The following is a 20,492-nucleotide window of genomic DNA, read 5'->3' on the forward strand; positions in this document are numbered from 1 at the left end:
AGGAATAGACTAATTTAATAACATCACTAGAGTAGCACATAGATTAATAGTGATACAAAGCTCATGATCACATAAAGATCACATGGGAGAGAGAGAGATGAACCACATAGCTACCGGTAGAGCCCTCAGCCTCGGGGGAGAACTACCCCCTCCTCATCATAGGAGACAGCAACGACGATGAAGATGGTGGTGGTGTCGATGGAGATGACTCCGGGGGCAATTCCCCGTCCCGGCGGCGTGCCGGAACAGAGACTTCTGTCTCCCGAATTGGAGTTTCGCGATGGCGGCGGCGCCCCTGGAGTCTTTCTGGAGTTTCGTCAATTTGTATCGAGTTTTTAGGTCACGAGGGATTATATAGGCGAAGAGGCGGCGTCGGAGGGGCCAGGGGGCTCCCTCCTCATAGGCTGGCGCCCCCCCCCCCCTCCAGGCCGCGCCGCCCTATGGTCTGGGGGCCCTGGGCCTCCTCTCCAGCTCCCCTTCGGTGTCCTGGTCCGTCTCGGTGAAATATGATGTTTGGCCTTTGTTTTGTCGAATTCCGAGAATATTGCCCAAACAGCCTTTCTGGAACCAAAAACAGTAGAAAACAGGAACTGGCACTTCGGCATCTTGTTAATAGGTTAGTTCCAGAAAATGCATGAAATCATTATAAAGTGTGAGCAAAACATGTAGGTATTGTCATAAAACTAGCATGGAACATCAGAAATTATAGATACGTTGGAGACGTATCAATGAAAACTTTGGAGACAAAGAAAGAGATGATGGAGACGAAGAACAAGAAGAAGGATGCAAAACTGAGCGTGCTCTGGGAGGATGCAAAGCGCAAATCCGACATCAAGGAGAGGAGAGCACGCGTCGAGGAGAACCGGACCATGGCGGAGCTCATTGCGACGGAGAATGCGGCTATGATGATGAACCCGGCTGAGATGGATGAATTCCATCTTGAGTGGTGGAATCATGCGAAGACGGAGATCTTGACGCGAAAGAGGGAAGCTGCACGCGCTACCATGAATGCCTGAGGTGATGATGGTACGGCGAGTGGTGGCGGCCATGTGGATGCGCCGGCAACCGACCGTGATGCTTGATCATTCTCCTCCTTGATGATGTGATGTTTGGTCCTCTTTTGGTGTCTTGTTTCATGTATGATTGAGTACTTTGAATAATCTATTTGCATGATTTATGTTGCTACATTTGCAAATTATCGAATGATTTACATAAACCCTGTGTTTTCCCTTTTTTGCGGACCGAAAAACCATCGCGGAGCCCAGACGCGCCAAACGCGGCCTGGGCTGCGCGGCGGTTTTTCAGCCTGCAAAACGTGTTTGGGGTGACCTAGGTACGCGTATTTGGGCAATTTTGAACCGGAGGGAGTACCTCCTTTCGATGAACAAGGCTTATTTATTTGTTTGAAAAATCAAACTAGATAAAGTTTGACCAAAATTTTAAAATAAAATAGTCAATATATTGTAATAGTTGCTACTAGTTTTTTTAGAAAGTCAAAGTTTACTTAGCTTGATTTTTTTTAAAAAAAAATAAGTTCATTGTAACGGAGTGAGTAGAAGAATACCCATAAATGAAAAGATATAGGAAGTTCTTTCCCCTCTTTCTCCTCTACAGCAAAAAAGAGGCGAATCCGGGGGCGAGCTCTCTTTTCCACCTTCTCCGCCGGCGAGATCTTGGGTCTCTCTCCCCTCCGTCAGCTGCTTCGGCGGCGGGAGGATAGGGGGGCCCAGGATCTCCGTCTCCGGCATGTATATAGGTGTGAAATAGGTGTGTGTGTGCCGTCGGTTCTCCGACGGTGGCAAATAAGGTGTCCGCGGTCGGGATCTGAGATCCCGGTGGGCGGAGGAGTTTCCCGGGCGACGACGTCGAGGCAGCATCGGCGTGGTCGAGGTGGGATTTTGTTCCCCCCGATTTGCTGCTCCCGTGGTGGAGTGTTTCCGGTTCCGTCCGGGATTCGGGTGGGAAGCGACCAGGAGATGGTCGGCGGCGTGCGCCGGCCTCGTCCAGAAGATTGCTGCATAGGAGCGGAACGAGGTACGAAGGTTGTGGCCCTGTTGTTCTTCCTCGACGTGGTCGACGGAAGGCGGCGGTGCTTGGCTTTGAGGAGTGACGGGATTCTTTCCCGGCCGATGAGCCCCAGAGACGACGGTGCCGCTGCCTGCAGCGGACGACTTTTGAGGTCCACAAAGGAGCAAGCCTCCGATGGTATCTCCTCTGAGCTGGGAGTGTGGTTTCTCCGTCTTTTTCTTCTCCGGCGGCGGTGCCGACGACGGCAAGTGACGGAGATTGCGACGGGACAAGATGTGGATGTGCTCAAGGACCCGAAGGGCTTTCTTTGTAATATTTTCTTTTTCTAGGGGTCTTTGTGCAAATTCCTGTGTCTGCTGTCATCTGGATTCTTCCAGATATGGCCACGTTTGCTGTAATCTCCATGGTTAAGCTAATGATATCTTGTGGTCTTCTCAAAAAAAAAAAAAATGAAAAGATATAGTACACAATAAACATATAGCTGATGAAGAGAAGCATAGATCGCGACAGCGTCACCGGAAGGGAGGCTAGACGGGAAGGTTTTTATTTCATCCTCAGGGAGTCATCCCCGCCACCACCACGCCTTTATGAGTACAAGATAAGGGCATCTCCAGCGGCGCGACGCAAATGGACGCTCAGCGACCGTTTGTATCCGCCGTGACCGGAAATGCGTTTGGCACCACCTCCAGCGGGGCGACGCAAAGTGATCGGGCGTTCTCGCGGAAAATGTCCGCTCGGTCCTCGCACGGGCCCGCCTGGCAGTGGCACAACTGCTTTGTCTTCCGCGACATTACTTCTGGGCGGCGCGCTGCAGCCTTTGTAGGGCCGCGTTAATGGCGTGCCTCGGCTTCCGCGAGCGTGCGCAACGTCGATGCGTCTTCTCCGCCAGTACTGGCAACGAGGCGTCGCTTCGGCAGTCTGCGGCCGCATTAATGGCGATGCCTCGCGTGGCGCGCGACCATCGCCTACCTCTGCGCACGTAGTAATGGCGATGCCACGCGTGGCGCGGCCGTCGCCCTGCCTCCGCGCTATATATACAGGGGCGCGAGCATCTCATCTCCTCCCCACAAACCCTAGCCGCCGCTGCCGTAGCGCCGCTTCCTCTCAAGCAGATCCACCATGAGCAGCGCCGGACGCGGACAGGCTGCCACGCCTCCACCTCCACCTTCACCTCCCACTCCACCGCCTCCGGCGTCGAGCTCCTCCGAGGAGTTCGACTCCGAAGATAGCACCGATCTCCTCCACCCGGTCAGGGACGCCGCGGCCCTGGCACTCGCGGCGCAGGAAGCAGAGGAGGAGCTGGCGGGCCACGCGGCGTTGGACGCCGAGCTGGAACAACGCAGGCTGGCGGCTGCCGCTGCAGCCGAGGACTCCGACTCGGAGATATCTTGGTCCTCCGATGACCCTGATGCGCCGATGTCGGAGGAGAAGGCGGCGGAGCAGCGGGCCCTCGTCGAGTCTTTCGAGACACTCAAGGACGAGGCCGCCAACGCGAGGCTGGAGCAGTGCCTGCAAGAGGACGCAGCGGCGCACCGAGCCATAGCGGCCGCGCGGGAGGCGGCGGAGAAGCAGACGAACGCAACGACGGTGCCGGCCCGTCAGGGAGCAAGTAGTCTAGGCCTATAGATCTACTTTGTATAGTTTTTATGCATTTTTATGTACTACTTTCAATGTTTGTACTATGTTGCAATTTAAAAAAATGGGCCGCCCCGGTGGGAGCACACCCAGACGCAAACGGACGAGCGGACAAAATATGTCCGCGGGGCGATGCAAACGGACGCTCGCGACCACTTTTGGGCGTCCGAAATGCGTCGCGCCGCTGTAGATGCCCTAAGCACCAAGCAGACCGCCTGAGACACACTCTTGATATTTTTGCTTCATGAAACTGGGGCTGTAGGCCTGTATTTGGCAAGCCCGTAACCCACAGCCGCTGTTTGGTTTGCCTCCAATTTTTTGGTGAGCCCCAGTTGGCAAGGTGCGCACAGTGTATTGTTTAGCCAAATCTTGGGCCATCTGCGGGCGGACGATTCGTTCGCCAATAAATTGGCACGCCCGCAAGTTGGTAGGGCGCGCTGGGGCGTGAACCAAACATACTCAAAGTATTCCACAAAAAAACCCACAACATCGGATACATGATAGCAATTAGCAAGTGACCAGAAGTTCTTCACTCAATCAACATTGCAAGCACAACAACAGACTGAATCACCAAGGAAAACAACATGAAAAGGCATGCTGCTTCTACACTGACCGGTAAAGAAGCTACACCTGCGCTAGCCTGACCCACGCACTGCCCGAACTGTAGTGTACCTTAATGTCATCAGTTGCTTTTGGGTCAACAGAACCAGCACTCTCCAACTCACTGCAGGGTGACTCGGGAGCTCCACTGACACGTAATGTCGGAGCTGGTCTCTCCAAACTTCGGATCCAGGAACCGACAGGCACATCTCGGTCTACCTTGGTGAGGGACCTGGTGGTAGTCAGGCATTTGATCTTGTCAAAAAGCTTCTTGTCTTTGTGCTTTATAGTATCGACGGTCATTTCCATGTTGTAGAATGCCAGTTCTTGGAGGTGTTCCAAGGCAGTTAAACCATTGACAATCTTCAATCTGCCGCAATCATACATGGCAAGGGTCGAAAGCATCGTCATGGCGCCAGGCTTTACCACCAACTCCTCCAAGATGCACAGATTTTTAAGCTTCAGCTTCCGAAGGTTCTGGAATCCTCTCTCAGGAAAAACCAGTTTTGTTCCACTGTATGAGCCATGTAAGAGCTCCATCTCAGCGATGCATGGCAGCGCTGCAAGCTTGTCTACAAACAGCTGCGACAGCTCCGACTTGTGCAAATGGAGCACGGTGAGGTTTGGCATGATATATCGGTCGCTGTGTGAAGCATGAGGGTCTTCTAGCTTGCCATGTAGAATTAGCACCTGGAGGCGGCGCATGCTTGAGTCGGTGAACATTGTTGATGGAAGAAATTCACCAGATAATTTGAGGTTCACAAGGAATTCCATTTTCTTGAGAGCGGCTGAAAGCGCTTTAGTATGGGTTTCTGAAATGCCAGACAAAGACAGAGACCGGAGACCAATCATGTGGTTCAAGGGACATATTTCTTCATGCCATGGATTTGAAGGCTCCACACCGTCGAGGGTCATCAAATTATTCAAGGAGACCGTGCAATTAGACAACATGATTTTCTCAGCAAGCACATGCCTTAGAGTTTCAATTTCCCAAAATTCATCACCAACTCTTCTCACATTTGTTCTCCTTACGTCCAATGTCTGGAGATTGTCAAGCTTACAAAGCGATGAAGGGAGCTCCTCCAAGTTGCTGTTTCTTATACCAAGGTACCTCAAGTGGATTATGCCTCCAATCTCATCTGGCAGCTTTTGGATCTTCAGACCATTCAGATCGATGACACGTAGGAACCTAGATCCCTCTAAGAAGTGCAGCCCATGAATGGTATTTAAGCCAGTCCTCTCGGGATTCCCACATGCTCTTAAGCACAGGTCTGCAAAGTTGCCCCATAGTGTCTGACGCTGAGGCATTTCATATATTGAGCTGCTGCGTTGGTCTTCTGCAAAATCACAGAGAAGGGAACGCAGCTTAGGGAATTCATTAGGTATGTTGACAAATGAATCCAAGTAGTTGTGTACAGCAAGGCGCCGCACTGCATTTGGATTTGAGACATTAGCTTGGTGGTGGATTTCAAGGAAACCAGAGTCCTGAGCTTCAGACTCCACGAAGGCATGGAGCAGATTGTGGATGGCTACCAGTTTGATTCCTCCTCCAGCATCCTTCTCCATGACCTGGACTAATCCTCTTGAGACCAATTCCTTCATATAGTCAAACCCAACTTCCTCGAGAGTTTTTCCCTTCTTTGGCACTACAAAACCCTCAGCAACCCACAGACGAACCAAACGATCTGGGTAAATAATAATATTTTCTGACATGGATGCAAAGTAGAGCAAGCATGACTTTAGGTGGTGTGGCAGATCATCAAAAGCTAAAGACCATATGCTGCCAACTGGTTTCGGTTGGCCATTCGTCTCGAGTTGCTCAAGAACATCATCCCACTCCACAGGAATCACCTTTGATCGTAATACTCCAGCAAGCACAATGATTGCTAGAGGGAGACCTGTTGATATATTGTGAATTTTTTCATAGTAAGCTTTGCACTTGTAAATTTCTGGCGGTTTCTTTGCTCCAAAAACACGTTGACAAAACAATTGTTCACCATGCAGGGTTTCAAGACAACTCAACTCAAGGGGAGCAATACGTGGGTCCATATGATTGATTTCCTTCACACTTAGGCGTGTCGTAAGTAAGATTCGGCTGCCATTGCTGTCATCTGGCAGGACGTCAAACAAAGAGTTCCAGTCATTGATTTCGACCAAACCATCAAGAACAACTAGGTAACGTCTGTTCTGCATTTGTTGTCGAAGTTTGCGCTCTTTACTGGCGGTTTCCCCATCACCAGGTGCCAATGATAAATTATCGTCTCCTTCAGGTGATTTATCAATTAATTCATGTGTTTCTGGGACCTCTGAGCTGACCTGCTTGTACATAGTCTCTACATAGTCTGTGAACCTGATGTGTGGTGGCAGACATACCCACACATGCACCTCAAAGTGCCTCATGATATCAGGGTCATTGTACAGTTTTCTTGCAAGCGTTTTCTTTCCAATGCCACACTCTCCCAAAATTGAGATGACAGCACGATGAGAAACATTTTCCTCTTCGTTAATGAGTTGGTCTTTGAGGGATGTAAATTCACTTTGTCTGGAGTCTACAATATATCCATCCTCGTACCTGTAGAACCAATTGATCAGTTAACTGACAGTATTGAAGTACTATACGCATATTTTTTTAAGACACATAGTCGATTTCGAACATGAAGTGCCAAAGATGTTTTCTACTTGAAGGGACAGTTTTCTAGAGAATAAAAAACTTGAATTTACTGCAGGATTCTCTGTTCTCACTGAAAAGTGAGATCAAGCCCAAATTGTAAATACACGAGACATTAAAATGCGATACTATATTGTGTCCTCTGGGCTTTATCAATACACATGTTTTGCTGTACTATCTGGCAGTAGTTAGAATCTTAAGGAGTAACATATTAAAGTTAGTAAGAACATAGGCTAACATAAGCTAATCACAGCATTTGCATGTATATTTAGATGGAGTTATCAGATCCTTTGCAGCGTCCTCTTCATGTACTAGTTCATTGCACACACGGGAGTATGGGACACAGCAAAAGAACTACTATGAAATAAGAAGAAACAAGAGATATTACATCAAATGGTCAATGAAAATTACAAATAAATAATAAAAACGAGCATACCACTCAGGATCGATCTCAATCGATGACGGATTCCATGTTTCAGAAGGAAAACTCTCAATGGCATATGTTTCCTTGTTCTGATTCAGTTCATCAATCCTTTCATTGATCTTCAGTATCTGACGAGACAACCCATGACGCACAGCAATCTGCATAACCTTATAATATGTTAATATGTAGCCCAGCAACATTAAAGCGGTGCTCAAATTAAGAACAGAACTACTGCAGGTATCTCTACATTGCAGTCATTCTAACTTGATAGTAAGTACTGCATGTGCACATAGACAACAGTAGAGATACTACTGGATGGTTTAATAATTCAAAGACAACATGCATGCCGCTCTGTAATTCTGTGTGAGTTGATGGTGAAGACCCATAAATGACATGTGGAATGTACACAGCTACGCCAGCAAGATTTTTTTAACATATATCTTAAACCTTTGACTTCTTTTTTTCCTTAAATCATTGACCTGTAAGATGATGTTTGGCGTGTACATAGGTTGGAAATAAAAGCGGCAGGTTCTTCATAGGTCATGAGGATTTTGTTTACTTATTATGTATTTGTTTTGCGATGAAAGAATAGTCATCTGAAAGTTTAGCCCAATTCAATTCTGGAAAGCAAAAATTACACGGGAACCAGTTCAATTCCCGCAGAAATTAGGTGGGCAAACTTGGGATTCCGAACGGGATCTCTTTACATCTGTAATGCACTTGTGTACAGACACTCATCGGGGATCAAACACCGTGCTAATAACTGTCAGAACGAGGAATCTTGTATATACCTGAGTGGCGAGTCCTTGGAGTAGGTTGAAGGCTGCGCCGTGCCACCAGCCGCGGCGCCCCTTGACGCTGAGGTGGAAGGCCTCGACGCGGAGGTGGAACTCGTCGACGGCGTCCTCGACCTCGAATGCGACCTCGCGCGTCTCGCGCAGCCACAGCAGCAGCAGCTCGTTGGCGCGGCCGCGGCGGACGCGGTCGGCCCCGCGGACGAGAGCCTGCAGGTAGGCCAGCTTCCGGCGCAGGGACCGGATCTCGGTGTCCACCCGCAGCAGCGCCGTCGCCTCCGCTGCCGCGAGCTCGCCCAGCTTCGCCGCCACCCCCGTCACGCCCGCGTCCGCCATGATTGCCCGCCTCCGTCTGCCTGCTCCCGTCTCACTCCGCCTGTGTGTCGTACGTTTGGTTGGTGGAATAGCTGTCGCCAGTCACTACAGTGTTGTAAAGCAGCTGGAGAAGATGACACCAAAGCCGCTTTTCGGCTTCTAGAAGGCCTTCTCTTAGAAGCTATCCACGCGCATTGCTTGGAGTGTTAGTTTAAAAAAACATATTGCTTGGAGTTGGCTAGATAGAAAATATTTTAAAATTTAGAGATTAATCTACATAAATTTAGAGGGCTTTTAGACAATTTTCCTGCATAGGGGGCCGTGGCCCTAGCTTTTTTTTTCTACAAAACGCAATGGCATTGCGCTTCTTTTCATTGCATAGAAGAAGAGTACAAACCTAGTGCAGAACTAAAGTTATAGGGATTAGTGCACATCCCCCAGGTGGTTGGGATGATGTCTCTAAGACCAGATGCTCTGGCTTTCGTCCAAAGCGTCACCTCAATCCTAATCCTATCCAAAGTTACAGAGATGGAGGGTCGTTCGTTATCGAAGATGCAAGCGTTTCTCTGCTTCCATGTCATCCATGATGTTAGAAGTGTGGCGGAGGCCAGACCTTTGCGCATGGGCTTTGGCGTGGCAAGCCTGGCCGTGAGCCACCATTCGTTGAGCGAGGGCTCGCCATCAGGTGGCCGGCACATCAGTCGTAGCCAGGACAGTGTCTCGTGCCACACTTGCCTCGAGAAGGGGCATGTGATGAGTAAGTGATGCATTGTCTCCGTCTCTTGATCACACTGGGTGCACCGAGGATTATGCTGCAGGCCACGGCGTTGCAAACGCTCAGCCGTCTAGCATCTGTTCTTGTTGGCCATCCATAGGAAGAATTTGACCCGCGGGGGCGCCCAGCTTTTCCATATTAGCTTCCAAGCACTGCAACTAGTCGATTCCTGGAAGGAGGCGAGGTAGCAGGAGCGCGCCTAATATGCACCGCTAGGGCTACACTTCCAGAGCAGCTGATCCGGCATGTCTGTTAGGGTAATCACTTGTAGTTGGCGCTAGATTTGGAGGTATTGCACGATCTCGTGCACGCCGAGGACGATGTGTATGTCGTGTGCCCAGCTATTGCCTAGCATGCCATCTGCAACTGTTCTGGTCTTCCTCCGCCTTTTCGGAATGTAGGCGTGCAGCTGCGGGGCAAGCTCGCTGATGGAGCCCCATTGAGCCATTTGTCATCCCGGAATTTAGCCGTACTCCATCCCCTAGGACCATGTGTGTGGAGGCAAAGAACAGGGCTTGTTCCTGGGCAGTAGGGCTCGAGGTCGATTCCATTCCAGGCGCGCCTCTCGTTTGTCTTGCTGAACCACAACCATCGCAGGCGTGGCGTAAGACCCATTCTCTCCATGTCTTGGATACCCAGTCCACCATGAGACATTGGATGGCAGACGATGCGCCAGTTTACATGGCAGTTGCCTCCGTTTGCGGCGGCGCGCCCTTCCCAGAGAAAGTCGCGCTCGATCTTCTCGAGTAGCTTGAGTAGTTTTTTTGGCGGGGCCAACACCATGAGCTGACGAACAGGGATGGCGCTCAATACGGATTTAACCAGGGCGAGTCGGCCAGCCTTGTTCATCAACCTGGACTTCCAGGTGGGCAGCATGCCGGCGGCCTTCTGGACAAGCGATTGCAGCTGTGCGGTGGTGGGGTGCCTGATGGTGAGTGCTATTCCCAGGTACGTCAATGGTAGCTCTGCGATTTGGAAACCAAGTGTTTCATTGATTCGCAATGCATCTTCAGGCTCACAGTTTAGCAGTGTGGCTGAGCTCTTGTTGTAATTGACTTGCAGCCCAGAAGCTCTGTCGGATATCTGCAACACACTCTTAACATCGGTCATGTCGCTCTGTGATGGGTGGCAAAAAAGGACCACATCATCGGCGTATAGAGAGACCTCCGGGACAGATCTTCGTTGGTGCAGCTGTTGTAAGATGCCCAGCTCCATTGTGCGCTTGATGAGGCGTCCGAGGATGTCAACTGCAAGGACGAACAATTGCAGCGACAAGGGGTCCCTCTGGCGCAGCCCACGTCGGTGCTAGATTGGAGGGCCGGGATCGCCATTGATCATAACCCGCGTATTCACGGAGCTCAAGAGGATAGCTAGCCAGTCTAGGAATCTCGTGCCAAAGCCATATTGTCGCAGTACCTTGAAAAGGAACGGCCAAGAGATAGTGTCGAAGGCTTTTGCCAGGTCGAGCTTCAGCAATTCCCTTGGCGCGCGCAATTGGTGTAGCAGGCGCATGGACTAGCGCACAAGTATGAAGTTGTCATTGAGGCTTCGTCCGCTGATGAAAGCATTCTGGCTCTTTCTCAAAAGGTCATCCAGCTTCGGCGCGAGGAGGAGGTATAGCACCTTGGCGAATACTTTGGCAACTATGTGAATCAAGCTGATGGGGCGGTAGTCTCCGAGCTCGCGTGCGTTGGGGCGCTTGGGCAGGAGCATCATGAGGGCCTGATTCAGTTTGTGGAAACCTCTGCCTCTGAGGTTGTATAGCTCTTGGAAGATAGACATGAGGTCAGGTTTCACCATGTCCCAACACGCGCACAGGAATTCAGGTGTGAAGCCGTCAGGTCCAGGCGCCTTGCGTGCCGGGAGTCTCTGACCGCGGCCCAGATTTCTTCGTCGGTGAAGGGCGCGTCCAGCTCGAGCAGGCTATCAGAGGGATCAATCAATTGTGCCAAGTTAAGCATGCAGTCGTGGAGATCTATGTACTAGTGTTATCTTGGCGGCACCATGTCTAACACTACCACCCTGGAGGTACCACCTTTAGGGCTATCGCTAGAGTCTTGCAGATATCAAGTCTAATGGTACTACCGGAGCATTTGGGGTACCAAAATGGGTTTGATCTGCTTAAAATTTGAGAAATTAAGTTTATTTCAAACTAAACTTTTTTTTAAAGGATAGATTTGTCAAAATGGCCTCTTCCACTGACAACTAATCGAACCAAGAATCGGCCAAACACAACTGTGGAGGCACGCGGACAACACACAACTTTCTGCACTCCCCACGAAGCATAGATGCATGTGTCAGTTGAACCCACACCATGACACCAATGTGTCGCTGTCGTAGGCTAATGTGCTTCCATAATGACGCCATAACATCTCTTGTGTTATCGGTGCAGACAAAAGGTCACCCTTGAAATGGTAGGTCAAAAGGTATACTGAAATAATCTTTGGTCCATGACTTAATGTTGGACTGGGGAGATGAAGTGGTGTATGGTTCATGGGCTCCGAGGGACAACACTACGCAAGCCGGTGCCAGCCTTATGTTTGGGCCAGAGGCTACAGACCCCCATAGTCTACGGGGTTAACCTTTGGGGAATGAATGCAAACGTGTAACGTTCTGTTGCGTGTGGACGCTAGCTTGAGGTTCCAAGCCCTGGTGGTTCTGAGGCCAACCCTTTTAAAAAAAAGGGGCAAAAAGCTTTGCCCCAATCTATTAATTAAGAAGAATGTTTAGCATGAAAGAGCATGCGGTCACAAACAGATCGGACCTTATTACAAAAAGGGATTACTCTCGTGGCATCAAGTTACCCAAGCTCTTAGCTCCCGCTAACACCCAAAGACGGGCCTCCCATCTAATTCTATCGAAAACTACTTGTGCCGGTGCAATCTTAAAGCGGAAGACTCCAGCATTTCTCTCGTTACAAACCTCCCGTGAGACCAACAAGGTGATGGATGTCATTGCCTTGCGGTGGGGCATACCTCCACCCGCCATGAAATTCCACCAGCCTTGCATGTCCAAGTTTGTCCATTGTGTGGCATTGAGGGTGATGAGCCCCAACCATTCTTTGACAAGGCCCCAAAGGCAGATGGTGAAGCGGCAATGGACAAAAAGGTGCTCGGTGGATTCCGTACATTGTTTGCAAAGGGGGGCAAAGGCCACAATTAGGCCAACCTCTTTTTGCTAAGCGGTCGGCCGTCCATATTCTACCTTGGTTGGCAAGCCATGCAAATAATTTAACCTTGGGTGGCGCCCATGCCTTCCATATGGTCTTGTCCATGGGCGACCAACCCTTTTGAGTTGGAGGGGATGCCTCTAACCATAATGCATTATTCAGGATGTTCCTACGCATTGCCATAAACAAAAACAGCATGCTAACCATGTTGTCATTAACACCAAAACCACTAAGGGAAGATGCACTTTCACATGGTCTAGAGGATGGATACTCTTGCTTCTTGGTGGAGAAAGCAGAGAGGAGATGCAGGAGATAGAGATGAGACCGGAAGCAATTCCAGTAGCCCCCGCCCCCCTCCAATTATCCTCTGGTGGTGGCTTGCAATTCCAGTAGAGAGAAAATTCATGAGGCTATATGTGTGGATTTTCATGTCAAGATGGACATGTAGGCAAAAAAAAAAAAGTTGATGTGCAGGCAGTCAAGGGGCTAAACGACTAGGCGTGTAGGCCGTGCTTAGGGGTCTCCAGGTCCCCTCCCGGGCCTGCGAGGGTGACTATAATGTTGGTCCTCTTCGTCCCTGCATCTAATTAAAATTGTTATGCCTCTGGAAAATACTTGAAAGGAAAAAAATATGTGTATTCTGGAAAATTTATGTTTCATTTTGAAAATACAATTGCTTTTCTGAATAAATACCAGAAATTCCGTTGTGTATTCTGGAAAATTTATGTTTCATTTCGATAATTGCTCTGTGATTAAATGATTTTTATGTTTTTGAGCTCAGCAGCTATTAAGTCCTAAGCCAGTGATCCTCATTTGTTGAGAAATGAGCTTTGTGAAAAAAAATAAAAGCACCTTTTATCGAAAAAAATAAAACGAGCCCAAGAGGAGCATCATCTACTTGGCTCTTCTCAAACTTTTTTTATTTCCAAACTTGATGATCTATGAATTCAATTTTTTAGTAATCATTGCATGAACATGTACATATAGACATATACTAGTGATGTTTGCCTGTGTATGCGTCTATGATGTAATTGGTGTTTAAAGAGTAACTAGAGATATAATGGAAACATCCCTCCAAAAAAAAGATATAATGGAAAGAGATATATAAGAGTAGTCAAATTCACCACAGCAGAAAGAAGCGCGCGTTTCAGCTTGTCGCGCCATGGTAACTACACGGCTTGACCTCCGTGAGGCCAGCCCAGAATATCATCGCCCTCGCCCTCGCCGTCGCCGTGCCGCTCGATACGGTTGGTCCGAAGCAGGGCCGGCTCTAGACCATGGCCACCATGGGCGGCTGCCTAGGGCCCGTGCCATGGGGGGGGCCTGGATATCATCTTTTCTCTAGTCTATACAACCTCTGATTAGCCTGGCAGTTTGTAATTTACGTTGGCCTGAACCAAAAAAAAAATTAAGCCCATCAAGTAAATACGTGAGAAGGCCCTTTACGTGAGAATTGAGGAGGCAGAAAAACGAGCGATCGCACCCCTTCGTCTGTTCGCCTTCGTACGCAATTATGCATAAAGCATCTGCGGTCACCTCGACGCCTCGACAGATGCCAGATTGGGTGAATTGGTGATTTGGTGCCGCTGTTTTTCTCCATCGGCGGCTCGACGACGACAGGTCGACAGCCCAACTCCGGCGACACGCCAAATAGAAGAGGTGCTCCTCGCTCCTGGACCTGGACGGCTGGCTCCTTCCCTCATCTGTAAGTCCAAAAGTTAATCCTTAATATGAACTTTCATCGAGTTTTAATTAGGGTTCTAATTTGTAAGGTTATAATTCTATGTGAATCAGAATTTCTTCACCAGTATAGTTGTTACAATGCCGAAACCTTTGTCCGGTTCTACGAAAAGAAACAAAAGAAAGCGAGAGCAGCTGTTGATTGAATCACAGAGAGGTGCTTTAAATAAGTATTTTATGGCAACAAGTAATGTTGATGTCAACGGCAATAATCAAAGGCAAGAATCTGATCCCGTACAACTGTACAAGACGATCTTGAGGCCAATGAACAATCCTCGGATAATGGTAAGTAACTAACTAGCATATCGTATCCTCTTGACATACATGTGACTATAGCATCAGCGTTTGAGATCAACTATGTTGCAAGACAGATTGAATGGCTTGGCTACATGTTGTATTGAGAAGAATATCTTAGACAACATTGATCTTGATATTGTCCTTGATGATTTTGCATCTAGGAATGCCCGAAGAAGCTTTTTCACGAAGTAATGAAGCATGCTATCGATGGAATCATTGTAGTTTGGATGTTATTTGAGGTAATGAAACTATTAGGAAATACTTGTTATATTTTTAATTTGCTACCATTATATTCGGTCTATCGTAATATGACATTGTTTTAGTGTTTAACAATTATTTATAAGCTTTTAGAAGTAAAAGTACCACATATTTGTTTATATATCTAATTATACGTACATATATATTAACTTTAAAGGGCCCTTTTATGGACTTCGCCCAAGGGTCCCGAAAAATATAGAGCCGGCTGGTCCGAAGGCCGGTCTCGACTAGGAAGAAGACTACCGAGCGCAGGTCCTCTGTGCGGCTGTGCCGTGCTCCCCGCCATAGCAATAGCCGAAGAGACAGGCGTTGTGTGGTGGACTTTGCCAATCAAATCCCAACCCGGGATCACCAGCCACAAGGCGCGCTATCCACTCTCATTTCCCGCCCAAAAGAACGCCATGGCTGCCGCCGCCTCCTCCTCCTCCTCCACGCTGCTCCCGGCGAGAACCGTCTCGAGCGCCCGCCCTGTCCCATGGACAGCTGCGCAGTGCCTCCCGACAAGGGTAGCAGGGAGCAGACTGGCGCCCTGTTCTCTCCGCGTCTCCGCCGGGAGAACGCGGCGGGCAGAGGCAGCTCGTGCATCTGCGGCGGGCGCGGGCGGAGCGCCGGCTGCGGCCCTCCCGGCGGCGCTGCTCTTCGACTGCGACGGCGTGCTCGTGGACACCGAGAAGGACGGCCACCGCATTTCCTTCAACGAGACATTCGCCGAGGTCTGGCTTCGCTTCATTCAATTCCACCCATGCCTTGCCTCCGATCCATTTTTTATTTCCTGATGCGATCGCTCACGGTCAAGATAGTCCTTTGTCTTTGCAGAGGGAATTAGGTGTGAGCTGGGATGTTGAACTATACGGAGAGTTGCTCAAGATAGGTGGTGGGAAGGAAAGGTCAGCCGACTCTTTAGTTACTCTTTGCATTGATTTGAGTTACTGCACTGTCCACTTGCATCTTCGCAATTCAACTTTCTCTGTGACCGATTTGAGTTACTTCCATAGCAATCTCTGAGAGCAATATCATCATGTCAATGATGAAAAGCAAGGCAAATGGGGGATCTGCAGCGGATTTTTCGTGTTGGAAAAATAAAGTTCAGAATGTTTCGAACAAAAAATAAGTTTAGCTGTCTTTGAAAGCATAATGTGTGAATAAGCTGGAGGAAAATTTGTTGAAACTGTTGATACTTAAAGACCTGCACTCACAATTTTGATTTTCACCCCAAAAAGTCCATTGTAAAAAATAATATACAACTGAAGCATTTTGTTGAATTCAGCTGTAACACAATGGTTTGAGCATTCCTTACAGGATGACAGCATATTTCAACAAGACAGAGTGGCCAGCTAAAGCGCCAAAGACTGACGAAGAAAGAAAGGAGTTTGTTGCTTCTCTCCACAAGAGGAAAACAGAACTATTTATGGCCCTAATTGAGAAGAAGTTGCTTCCTCTCCGTCCAGGTGTTCAAAGGTCATATTTTCAAAGAAATTATGAGTTCAGTAACTTAACTGCAGTTTAAAATGAACTTGTGAGTCAGAAACGTTCTCTGTTGCTGCTATAGCACTATTTTGAAGTGCTTCCTTACAACATAATCGAAATCGTTACATTAAATTCATTTATGGTGTGTGTAAACAACAGAACTGGTAGAGTAATTTTACCGCTGTATGAATATATAGCAGTTGTGGTCAACCAAGTTGTTATTCCATTGGGAAGTAAACACATTTACCTTACATATTATTCATTATAACTATGTTTCTAACATGTAATATGAAAAGGTTAAAGAAATCAGTGCGACAAGTTTTAATAACCATCATGATTGACCCAACATTTCACTTTCTGTTGAAGAAGTCAACGTTACATGCAGATAAAGAAATATAGGTGTAATCCAACAGTAGAATGGCAATAAACTAACTTAAAAATGTTGAAGTAACTATGTAATTAGAAAAATTCTAAATTAGTTATATTGACATTTACAGGTTAATTGATGAAGCTCTAGGAAAGGGGGTGAAAGTTGCAGTATGCAGCACTTCCAATGAGAAAGCTGTAAGTAACAAAGTGTTCTCAACCCCAGATTCTTTTATGAGAGAGAGATGGTAGGAATTGTTACAAATGTTAAGCATATGGGTAAATATTTCTTCCAATATTTGCACAAGGGGATGTTCTTTTGATGTGAAATCACAGTGAAATGTCCTAATAATTGCTCTGAAAAACCTATTAGCTGTACACTACTTGAATCGTCTCATATTTGATTTATGTTGTAAGATTATTTGCAGGGCAGCTAACATATTTCACTCTCCACTTAGTGCAGGTTTCAGCAATAGTATCATGTTTACTAGGGCCTGATCGAGCAGAAAAGATTACCATATTCGCTGGGGATGTTGTTCCTCGCAAAAAACCTGATCCGGTAAGGGGTAGTGTTTGCAGTTGTGTTTCTATGTTATGCTACATGGCCCAATCTTCGTCAGGGGAACCTTTACTGGTTTAGTAATATTTGATGTCAATGGGCTAAAAGAACTTTCAGTCCATGGGTTGATGGTTATATCTTTGTCGGGTCTGTAGGTGTTGCGTGGTGGCTTTGGGTTTTTTTGATGTATGATCTTTGTCAGACATTTCTTGAATAATATAATAAAGAAGGCTGCATGCATCGATCGATGCAGAGGTTGGGGCATAGTTTCCTTTTCAAAAAAGAAAAAAGACATGCTTCTAAGAAGCCACGCTGAGGCCAAATGGACCCTAAGTTGAGTTCACAATTTAGTAAATACCAATCATCTGCCACTATAATTGATTTTTATTGTAACATTTTTTTCAATGTATACATGCAACTTTTAACAACATTAGGAAGTTTTGGACTGTTGGCCAATTACCTTTTCCAGTTTTCTAATGTGCCAGGGAAGAACTGAAGGAAGTGTATGTGTTCCATTAACTTACTGGATTTAGAAAACATTATAATACCATGTTGGTAACTGTTCCAAACGTTTACTTGATCTCACCATTTTGTTTAAAAGAATATCCATTGACATCCTTCCACTATAACACAGCAATGTGCAGCACATGTGCCTTTCTGCACTTCACTGAAAATATAATGTATATACTTTTCTCAGAAAGTATTTCTAGAAGCTAGTGATCGGAGTTTTACGTCTCGAAGAACATGAACATGTCCAAAACATTCCTTATTTTTAATTGGAGGGTGTACCTCCTTAAATTACCTGATAGGAAACAACAGTTTTCATAGGCAGTATGCTACTAGTCATCAACAGTGATTCGGGTGCTGTATTTGACTGCCTATGAATTCTTACATCTTCAAACACATAAGCTTCTTATTTGAAATTTTTATTATGGAATCTTGGACCTTTGCTTGTTTAAAGATTATTCCATTCAAAGTGACCCTTCAATCATTTCTGTTTCCAATTGGCATTTTGAGATGGATTCAACTCGCGAATCTATACTCAGATGTATGTTTGCTTTCAGTGAAGCAGCTGTTCAGACATAAGTTGTGGATAAAAAATATGTTCCTTCATTTCTGTATGTGTTATAGATAATGTGTTTATTTTGTGGGCTTTTGCAGGCAATCTATTTGCTAGCAGCAACTACGTTGGAAGTCGATCCATCTAGGTACTGGAAAAATAATATTTTGGATTATTTCTGTTGTTTTTATTTTGGGTGTAAATGTATGTCCCGTTAATGTTAACATTGTTCCAAAAAAGAATGGTGTGGTTGTTCTGAACTGTAGTGGGATTTTTGTATTTCACATACTAGCTAACGTTGTAACTGTCATAAAGTGTTAAAAGAACAGTAGATGCAATGTAAGAAAATGAAGTGTTGCAACATTGACATTTAGGTTTCCATTATGGTCAACATACTCTATATTTTTTTACTGTATTTCCGTTGTTGCATCTTCTTATATCAGTTTACAGTTTTGTTATATTTATCTTTTTAAGTATGTGAATTATTTTGTGAAATATATCATATTAAAGTAAGTTTGCTAATGTTTTTTCTTTGGATATCAGTTGTGTTGTTGTTGAAGACAGTAACATAGGGCTTTCAGCGGCCAAAGCTGCTAGTATGAAGTGTATTGTAACCAAAAGCGGGTAATAACTTTCTTCCTGCAAACTTTACAGATGCATCGTATAACTTCCATATGATAGTTGGTACTTAGTATTCATCATTAAATTTAAACCTCTACAATGTGAGAAATATATAAGTACTATGTTTAAAGCAAAATAGGTCTCTATTCCCCTATTCCTGAAAAGGTTCTTTTTGGAGTGTCATCGCTATACAAACAGCCTGATCAGAAAATGAATGGTTTTGTAAGAATTCAGTTCAAGTACACAAAGGTTAATGAATTCACGACAATAAATGAAGGAAAGTCACTAGATAAACTGATTCATTGTAAATTTGTTCTAGAAGACTGCAGGTCCAACCAAAACATGCCATGTATGCAGTATGTACATGAAGGAAAAACAAACCAAAGTTGTTAACAAGTATTAGTATTGGTCTGTGTCTCTAGGAGTAGTATTAGTACTATTGGTATTGGGCTAGTCAATCCACTTATACACTTGAACAAAAACAAATTCTTATTTCTGAAGCCAAGTGGTGCAGTAAGAATGCACTTGTACTCCCTCCTTACCAAACTAGGATGCCTATAGTTTTTAGTCAAAGTTAAACTTTTTAAAGTTTGAGCAGCTATATACAAAAAAAAAAATCAACATCTACAGTTTTGGATGCACATAATATGAAAATATATTTCATGATGGTTCTAAAAATATTAATTTGGGATTATAAACGTTTACACTTTTTTCTATATAGTTGGTCAAACTTTGAGAAAATTGACTTTACCTGAATATTATAGGCATCCTATTTTAGGATAGAGAGAGTATGTCATATATACTGCAAAACATTGTTGAGAAAGCTGACGCGGTTTTCAGCCAAATCAGTTGTGTACGTGCGGATTTGATAAAATGGCCTGGTTCAAGGTCAAAAATATCCCTTCGATTCTGGTTTTATGCAGGACATGGACATTGTTGCTTATTAGGCATATTCTAAGTACTAATGTTGAGAAGAAAGAACATTCATGTATTACTAAAAGAGACCTGGTGGTAACTTCCGTCAGGCCATGTTCTGGTTTATTGGGGGGAAATGGTTTTCAAGATACGAGGCATATGCAAATGCAATATTGCATCTCTATTTTGCTTTTATCCATAAGAGTTCAAACACCCTTATTTATTATGAATTGTGTACCTATAAACACCAGCGCAGAAATTTGGAATCGGGCACTAGGATTAGGAACTTTAGTTAGCAGAAAACCGAAGCATACTATCAGCATAATGAGTTTGTTCACAAGCCTAAAGAAGCACAGATGACATATTGGGTTGTCCATCTCCCAATTCATGATTTTCTTGCCTGCTTTATAAGTGAACTTCATATTCTTGTGCTGAACAGGTACACATCAGATGAGGACTTCGTGATAGCGGATGCCGTGTTCGATTGCATCGGTGACCCTCCGGAAGGACGCTTTGATTTGGAGTTCTGCGCCAACCTCCTCCAGAAACAATTCGTGAGCTGAGGCACACTCCCAAATCGGCCAGTCTCCTGCATAATACTGTACAGAAGTTCGCCCAGTGGTAACAATCGGTTGTAAAATGGTTTCGTATATAAAAGGAACACAATTTTTCTGTATGAAGAAACAATAAAGCATTCAACGGCACTTGCAAAATTGTTCGCTTTCTTGTAAATTTTTTGAATCAACGTTACCCCTGCTACATTATGAAATCGCCTGTTTTGTTTCATAACGTCATCTGTAG

At 46.0% G+C, this 20,492-nt stretch overlaps 2 protein-coding genes and 1 long non-coding RNA gene across 3 annotated transcripts; 2 read left to right on the top strand and 1 right to left on the bottom strand.

Annotated features, from left to right (window-relative positions):
- Positions 1-4,017: 4,017 nt before the first annotated feature.
- Positions 4,018-8,619, bottom strand: LOC127313775 (putative disease resistance RPP13-like protein 3). Its single transcript, XM_051344243.2, has 3 exons — positions 8,147-8,619; positions 7,368-7,513; positions 4,018-6,835 (listed from the first exon to the last, which is right to left on the bottom strand). The coding sequence occupies exons 1-3, from the start codon at positions 8,483-8,485 to the stop codon at positions 4,288-4,290; spliced, it is 3,033 nt and encodes a 1,010-aa protein (XP_051200203.1). The 5' UTR covers positions 8,486-8,619; the 3' UTR covers positions 4,018-4,287.
- Positions 8,620-13,819: 5,200 nt separating this feature from the next.
- Positions 13,820-14,948, top strand: LOC139833182 (uncharacterized). The gene is made up of 4 exons (XR_011748459.1): positions 13,820-14,113; positions 14,203-14,433; positions 14,607-14,684; positions 14,861-14,948. It is a non-coding gene; the product is annotated as an uncharacterized lncRNA (long non-coding RNA).
- A 63-nt stretch (positions 14,949-15,011) lies between these two features.
- Positions 15,012-20,404, top strand: LOC127315438 (CBBY-like protein). Its single transcript, XM_051345927.2, has 8 exons — positions 15,012-15,416; positions 15,520-15,590; positions 16,003-16,161; positions 16,668-16,734; positions 17,000-17,095; positions 18,257-18,303; positions 18,699-18,779; positions 20,131-20,404. Exons 1-8 carry the CDS (start codon positions 15,105-15,107, stop codon positions 20,252-20,254), a joined length of 957 nt encoding a protein of 318 aa, XP_051201887.2. The 5' UTR covers positions 15,012-15,104; the 3' UTR covers positions 20,255-20,404.
- Positions 20,405-20,492: the final 88 nt, after the last annotated feature.

Source organism: Lolium perenne, chromosome 7 (assembly GCF_019359855.2).
Source record: "Lolium perenne isolate Kyuss_39 chromosome 7, Kyuss_2.0, whole genome shotgun sequence".
Taxonomy (NCBI): Eukaryota; Viridiplantae; Streptophyta; class Magnoliopsida; order Poales; family Poaceae; genus Lolium; species Lolium perenne.

What these genes read in the sequence shown, in the direction of transcription:
- LOC127313775 (XM_051344243.2), bottom strand. Translation starts at nt 8,485, where the DNA reads ATGGCGGACGCGGGCGTGACGGGGGTGGCGGCGAAGCTGGGCGAGCTC. An exon ending in TCCAAGGACTCGCCACTCAG is followed by an intron (nt 7,514 to 8,146) that starts GTATATACAAGA and finishes AAGGTTATGCAG; the next exon opens with ATTGCTGTGCGTCATGGGTT. An exon ending in ATTGAGATCGATCCTGAGTG is followed by an intron (nt 6,836 to 7,367) that starts GTATGCTCGTTT and finishes TTGGTTCTACAG; the next exon opens with GTACGAGGATGGATATATTG.
- LOC127315438 (XM_051345927.2), top strand. Translation starts at nt 15,105, where the DNA reads ATGGCTGCCGCCGCCTCCTCCTCCTCCTCCACGCTGCTCCCGGCGAGA. An exon ending in CTCCGTCCAGGTGTTCAAAG is followed by an intron (nt 16,162 to 16,667) that starts GTCATATTTTCA and finishes TGACATTTACAG; the next exon opens with GTTAATTGATGAAGCTCTAG. An exon ending in TTGGAAGTCGATCCATCTAG is followed by an intron (nt 18,304 to 18,698) that starts GTACTGGAAAAA and finishes TTTGGATATCAG; the next exon opens with TTGTGTTGTTGTTGAAGACA.